The 7,424-nt window shown below is 31.4% G+C and overlaps 1 protein-coding gene across 2 annotated transcripts; it reads right to left on the minus strand.

Moving 5' to 3' along the window:
• Positions 1 to 5,808: 5,808 nt before the first annotated feature.
• On the minus strand, positions 5,809 to 6,886 carry LOC108380089 (uncharacterized). Of its 2 annotated transcripts, none has more exons than XM_017636458.1 (5): positions 6,803 to 6,886; positions 6,459 to 6,723; positions 6,297 to 6,378; positions 6,055 to 6,229; positions 5,809 to 5,961 (listed from the first exon to the last, which is right to left on the minus strand). In XM_017636458.1, the coding sequence occupies exons 2-5, from the start codon at positions 6,474 to 6,476 to the stop codon at positions 5,874 to 5,876; spliced, it is 363 nt and encodes a 120-aa protein (XP_017491947.1). In that variant the 5' UTR covers positions 6,477 to 6,723; positions 6,803 to 6,886; the 3' UTR covers positions 5,809 to 5,873. The 2 variants fall into 2 exon arrangements, with proteins under 2 accessions (XP_017491947.1, XP_017491946.1); XM_017636457.1 differs by having other exon boundaries at positions 6,780 to 6,877.
• Between the last annotated feature and the right edge of the window lie 538 nt (positions 6,887 to 7,424).

The raw sequence follows: 7,424 nt of genomic DNA on the forward strand, positions 1-7,424 counted from the left end.
ACAAACAAAAACAGAAACAGAAACGACAACAAAAATCAACTCTAATCCCACAGCTTTGCTCCTGTAATACGTTAACCAATTGTTGCGCGTTTTAGCAGTTATCAAAGTTACGATAGCATCGTACTTGTATTGATGACAGTGAATGCAACGCAATAACAAATACAAAAACATTTTAAAATTTCATAAGCAGTTTTAAACACATACATATGCAAGCAATAAGTAAATACTAACCTAAAATGAATGAAACAAATGCATACGCATAGATATACATACATATATTTTAAAAAGCAAAACAGAATGAAATGTGAAATGAAATTCAAGGACTTTATACAATTAATTTTTGTGAATTTTTAATGATGGTTAGACGAAAACTAAAAATTAAGAATAAAAGTTCAGGTTTTCACTTGAGAACATTTGCTCAAAAACCATAACACTTTTCAAAAAAAAAAAAAAAAATGAAATAAAAAATTAAACTATGACTAAAACAACTTTTTTAAATGGCCAAATTTTCCATAGCTCTAAAACTGTCTCAAAATCGCATGTTTTCATAACATGAACAATAAAAATAAAATCTTATATGTAGATAATTTAAAACAAATTTAACGAAAAGAAACAATGTAGGTGTCCACATCTGCCAGGTTCCGGGGTATCTGTTGGATTTTTTAATCAGTTTAGATTCTAAACTTTAGAACATTAAAATACACTGAAGATTAATTATCCTACCATGGAAATCTAATGAACAGAAAGCTGTGGACTCCTACAATATGTTTTGTATTCAATTTTTTTTTTGTAAGTTTTACACACTTTAATCAACATTTTCATTAACTTTAAATTATTTGTAAAATTACGAAAATGTTTAACCAATAACTATTGAATACTTCAAGTATTTTGCGTTTTTATTTTCATTTATATCAGCATAAACATATTCCTCATCCGTTTGTAAACGCATAATTTATACTATTGTTTATAACATAATTTTCCCTATTAGTTATTACTTTGTTTTTTTTTTAATATTTTTAATTTACTATTTTAATTACTCTTAAATAACTATCAAGTATAAAGTAATTTCAATTGTAATATAACGTATAAAAATCACGATTTTCTTTTGAATGATTGATAATAAAAAAATATAATATGAATGATGCCTATAACTTTAATTTTGTTTTTAGTATTTCACTGGATAATTTTATTTACGTCAGGGAATTTTTAAAAATATTTTTGAATTGTGTACACTGTCTGAAATTGACGCAGTTGGCAAAACATAATGAAAAAGAAAAAAAGGTGCCCTTCCTTTTGTTCTTTTGAAGCGATAGGTCCTCCGTGCTCAACGATGTGGAAATTTTGTAGAATGCTCAGAACTTCAAGGCCAGTTTTAGAATAGGAAAATTTATACGAAATTATACTGACGCAGTATTGACTACTGTGATTGTTTTCTGGGGTATTAATCTAGGCGACGGCAAAATTAACAACGCTTCCAGGCAGAGCTTTTTCAAAAAAACGTGTTTGGAAGTTGTATTAGAAAGAAGACCTTTGAATAGATATCGCATCCGTCTGCAAAGCAACGGAAGTCAAATTGAGAATATACATATATACTTTATGAGTTTTATTTTTTCGCTTAACATAAATTATTTGATTCTAATTTTTTCGAACACAAATGGTAGTATAATTTTTGAGTTTTTAAATAATTCATTATTCTTAAGTGAAATAACAAAACTCAATAATAATAATTGTTTTTAATCGAAAGAATAAAAATCACGTAATAGTAATTCCTTTTGAACAAAAAAATAAAACATAAAACAATAAGGATACTTATATAAATTTGTTTGCAAAGAAGGAATATGAATTTTTGACATTTGTGGACCGATAAAAATCAAATCAGATCTGTTCTGGTAACACCACCTTAGATGAATTCTACTTCAAAAGTAATCTACATAGGAGGCAATTTCATTTTCGTGCTCTGAAAAACAAAATGCTTTATGTGAGAAGCTTTTTCAAGAGAGTAATACACTCGAAGATTTGCCATTGCTTGCCTAGCGGCGAGTGGTCCTACGGACCACGGAGTGGTAGCAAGCACCTCTAATTAAAAGTAACTTTACGAGTTCCCTTAATACTGAATACCGAAAAAAAATGTTACACAAATTTTAGCATTTCAGAAAATTTTCTAATTTAAAGCAATATACTTATTTTAAAATCCATTCAGCCTGCAACTCTCCCATTAAAATGTGCAGTAAATGTGCAAGAGGTGTAAAAGGTCTAAGGAAAGGTGTTCCTCGCAAAACCACATTGGTGAGGAGTGATGAGGGCTATTTTTTGACGAAAAATTACATCGATGTCGACGTCGGCAACCGTAACAGGACCGATTATTCAGATACGATGTACATATCGTTCATTTACTTCGATAGGTAGGGGATTCGCTTAAACTCGAAAACCTCGAAACGTCGAAACTTTTCCAGTCTCGGAAAAACAACTGTCAATAATTGTATGAATGGCGCATGTCGCGAGCCTTGAAAGCTTTCTTGTCGTGAAATCACCCTTGAAAAGTAGTTCGTAAGTTTCAGTGTTGCGGTTTGGCCTATTTAAATTTTTTTGCTTTTTCGTGCAGTTTTAATGTTTCGGTTCACGGATTGTATGGTAAAAACCGGCTTCCAATGGGACAGCTTTCCTTTTTTTTAAAGTCGGTTAAAAATTTTACTTTTTTTTTAATAACAACTGAGAAAGAAGTGAAATATGTATTTGAAGTATGAAATCCATTTTAAATGTCCTATCTTATTACTGAGACAAATTTTTAATGATTGTTTTTACTTTTTTAATAACAACTGAGGACTGAAATATTTGGGTTTTGCGGTAGTTATAACGATGTAGCATCACAAAAAGATACGAGTACACATTAAAGAGGTCTAAATTAAAAGAGGAGTTGTAGCTATTTCTTATTAAAATCAACATGAATTTTAAATTCGCATTTTGAGTTTTAAGACAGAAAAGTTTGTAAAAGTTCAACGAGTTTCTGAGAAGAAATTGTTGCGTGAAAATTTTGGAAACGTTGCAACGGAAAAAAAAAAAACTGTTGCAACCTTGAGCTGCTCCGGTAGTTGTGCAACACAAAAGAAATTCTAATTTGTATTACATATAATTAACGTTTTATGTGCCTGATTGCATATGAATGAAAACCTCATACAAAATGTATTTACAAAAATTTATGAAACCGGTTAAAAGCTAAATCCCATTAGCATTGTCAAAAACATTCATAAATTACAAATTCATATGCACTAAAGAACAGTAACTCCAATGAAGCCATTACAAATTTGCATGTTGTGCAAACAAAAAAATTAATTAATTAACTTAAAATTAATATTGTATAGATAAAAAAGTACGTATTTTTACACTAATGTTGGGAACATATTAAAAATTGCGTCTTCATAAGTAAAATAAGAAAGGGTTGAGCACTAAAAAGGAAGAAATGTAAAAGTGATTATAACATATTCTTGAAGATGATAAAAAAATTAATTATCCAGTCAATAAAAACATAATGAGAAATTTTCATTAGAACTAAGCAATTCTTCTTTTGCTTTTTAACTTCGGGCTCAATTACAGGTAAGTAAAGACTATTGGCGAAATAAGTGAAAAAATGAAGATAATATTTTAAATCTATGTATGTACAGTTGTGTTCAAAAAATAATAGTGCGACAGCTAAGAATGATAACAACTAACATTCTTAGCTAAGAAGATTTAAAAACTTTAATTTTTTTTTTGCTGATGGTACAAACGAAATTGTCGAGCATATTTTATATGGAAGAAAATGCACAGCACCGTCAGCCAAAAAAATTATTAAAAATCAACGCAATTTTCTACCATCTTGAAATTGGCACTTTAACCTACTAAAATTTAATGAGCTACAATACCGCATACCTAAAATTTCTGAATAAAAAGTTTAAAATTTTCGGGTGGAAATGTTGNCCCATACAAACGAAATTGTCGAGCATATTTTATATGGAAGAAAATGCACAGCACCGTCAGCCAAAAAAATTATTAAAAATCAACGCAATTTTCTACCGTCTTGAAATTGGCACTTTAACCTACTAAAATTTAATGAGCTACAATACCGCATACCTAGAATTTCTGAATAAAAAGTTTAAAATTTTCGGGTGGAAATGTTGGTTTGTTGAATTTTCATATTTTTTGTACGAAGTTTGAAATGTGGATTTATGTGTGTATGAAAAAAAATATAAACATTAAAAAAATNTGTTGAATTTTCATAATTTTTGTACGAAGTTTGAAATGTGGATTTATGTGTGTATGAAAAAAAAAATATAAACATTAAAAAAACAAAAGAAAAATAGCCAAAACTAGTCAAAATGTCACTTGATTTAACCAGCTGACCACAAGGCTATGTACATACTAGGGATGTTGCGAATGTGGAATTTTAGACATCCGTGGATGCGAATGCGGTTGGGCTTGTTCGAGTTGCAATCACAACGCCTTAACCGTCTCCAATCGAGACCAAAATTTATATGTCATATAACGACGTAGGGGTTGAGGATTAGGAAATCTGATGTAAAAAATTTCCTCCTACATTTAAGGATCACCCTAATATACATACATATGTACATAATTATTTATGTGCGCTACAGCGAAAAAATCAACGATTATTTAAAACTCAATTTTACAATTCACTACCTAAAAATTTGTGTAATAAAAAAGTAATGTGGTATGTAATATGTACTAACGTGGGTCGAAAATACGCTTTTTTAGAATTTTGATTGGACATAGCAAAAATATGGTTCATTATGCTCTAAAAAAAAATCTGTGTGTNCTAATATACATACATATGTACATAATTATTTATGTGCGCTACAGCGAAAATATCAACGATTATTTAAAACTCAATTTAACAATTCACTACCTAAAAATTTGTGTAATAAAAAAGTAATGTAGTATGTAATATGTACTAACGTGGGTCGAAAATACGCTTTTTTAGAATTTTGACTGGACATAGCAAAAATATGGTTCATTATGCTCTAAAAAAAAATCTGTGTGTAATGTGAAAATTTTTGGTCAATATCCTAGGCTCGTCCAAGTCCATCAAAGTTCAAGTACTAAAAAAAATTTGTTTCTTAGCTAACTTCGATTCTCTACAAAAAAGGTCCATTTACCAAATTATGTAGGACTAATACTTTCGAAGATTTTTGCAATTTTAGTACAAAAAAAAATTAATTAATTTATTTATTTATTAATTTTTATTTTTTGAGCTTACTGAACTTTGTTGGACTTGGGCGAGCCTAAGATATTGACCAAAAAATTCCAAATTTCACACAGATTTTTCTTAAAGCATAATGAACCATATTTTTGCTATTACTAATCAAAATTCTAAAAAAGCGGATTTTCGGCCCACGCTAATATGTACATATGTACATTATATATCGTCGATGTTTTGGCAAAACCAGATGCAAAAAAGATANTGGGCGAGCCTAAGATATTGACCAAAAAATTCCAAATTTCACACAGATTTATGTACATATGTACATTATATATCGTCGATGTTTTGGCAAAACCAGATGCGAAACCGCCGTTGTGGCAAAAATGAGATTTGGTAACCCTGAACTCTAGGCATCGAGATTTATGCATAAAAAATCGTTAAATCGTTATTATAACCACAGATTTTTAAAATAATAGCTAGAGAAAATACCGCCCCCCAATCGTGGCAATGCCTCCAAAGAATAAACCGTTTTTTCGATCTCCTGTAAAATTTGAGTGCCGTAAGATAGGCGGTTTTGCAATTGGTCGATAGACGGTTTTGCAAAAACATCGACGATATAAATAATATTTACTTACTGTTCAAATCAGTAACACATTTGACTTTGCGTACTTTTAGCTAATCATAATTTTTTGTCGACCACGCCTGGCGTTACTTCGTAGTAAAGAACATTCGTTGAAGTGTCGCAAATAGCTATAGTAATCGCAGCGCTAAAATATAAATTTAAAATAAATGAGGTAGGTATGCAAGTAAATTCCGTTTACATGTGCTGATACTACTTATTAAAATTCTAAATTTCTTACCTTTTACTATCCGTTCCAATTAATTTCTTTTGAATACTTTCTAGGTCAACGAAATTTAATGGTTGACTGGACAAAACAGGCACAAAAGTGACAACTGCATTATCACGTTCGCCTTGTAAATATACCAAATTCAATTCCGAATCGTAACATTTCGACAATTTTGTAACACGTTTATCTGCAAAATGAAAAAAATTCCTTTAAAATTTGTGTGAAGGATTTATACAAGCATAGAGTATATTTACCGCATTCCAAGTCCAAAAATACTCGAACGCCCAGAGCACACTTTATGTCATCATCACAGCCCAAAGCATGAAATTCTCGCACCTGTATTAAGAATGAATAAAAGGCAAAAGAAATGCCAAAATTGTAAGTAATCCGCTGGTCTACAAAACGCTTATACTCACCGTGTCGACAAAAGTCATATTTATAAAGATTTGCAGAATTGCAGCTGTTTTATTTTATGTCTTGATATGAATGCACCTATTGGTAAATAACTGACCGCTCTTGTAAAATCAGCTGTGTGAAATGTAAACAAATATGAACAGTTTGTGAGGCACTGCACGGGGCGTCGAGTTGCAGTTCAATTGTATGCAGCTTACTTATTCCGCAATATGAATATGGATGTATGTACTTACGCACAATGCCCGCTACTCACAGCAAGTTGATACCCTGAAAAACAAATTGTTAGCTTTAACACTAGTAAATTCATTAGCAAATTTAAATACTTTGACGACAGTTTGATTTATACCTGAGCAAATATACAAGAAAATACACAAAACCACTGTCAGAATACGCCGGCACGTTTCACGTCACATCAGGAATTTGCAGTGTTCAATCTCCGCTTTTCAAATATACCCACCTCCCAAGTTCCGGGGCTTTCTAGTTTTAGGGCCGGTTACTCAATGTCAGGGCCGGTTGTTCAATGTCTGATTAGCACAAATCGGAGGTAGAAGCTCCGGTTAAGTACAACGACTGCTTTATCGATCACATGTAACATGCTATCTGCGGTTAAACATCTTTATCGACATCTTCGACTCCATGCATACAACAGGGAGACGGTAACGTCGATAACTATGTTTCACCGGCAATTAGTGTTAACCAGACATTTAGTAACTAGCCCTTAGGGCCGGTTGTTCAATGTCTGGTTATCACTACCACTACACTATCGACGATTTCGACATCATGCATGTAACATGTGATCGATAAAGCAGTAGTTGTGCTTAACCGGAGCTTCTACCTCCGATTTGTGCTAATCAGACATTGAACAACCGGCCCTTAGTGTTATTTTTTTTTATTTTTATGTACTAAGGGAAGGTTACTCAATGTCTGGTTAACACTAATCTCTGGTTAAACATCTTTATCGTCGTTAC

This window comes from Rhagoletis zephyria, unplaced genomic scaffold (genome assembly GCF_001687245.7).
Source record: "Rhagoletis zephyria isolate East Lansing unplaced genomic scaffold, Rhagoletis_zephyria_1.1 Rzeph_scaffold_18220, whole genome shotgun sequence".
Lineage (NCBI taxonomy): Eukaryota > Metazoa > Arthropoda > Insecta > Diptera > Tephritidae > Rhagoletis > Rhagoletis zephyria.

Coding starts and splice junctions, on each gene's coding strand:
- LOC108380089 (XM_017636458.1), bottom strand. Junction 6,230..6,296: donor ATTTTTGGACTTGGAATGCG/GTAAATATACTC, acceptor TTCATTTTGCAG/ATAAACGTGTTACAAAATTG. Junction 5,962..6,054: donor ATTGGAACGGATAGTAAAAG/GTAAGAAATTTA, acceptor TTTATATTTTAG/CGCTGCGATTACTATAGCTA.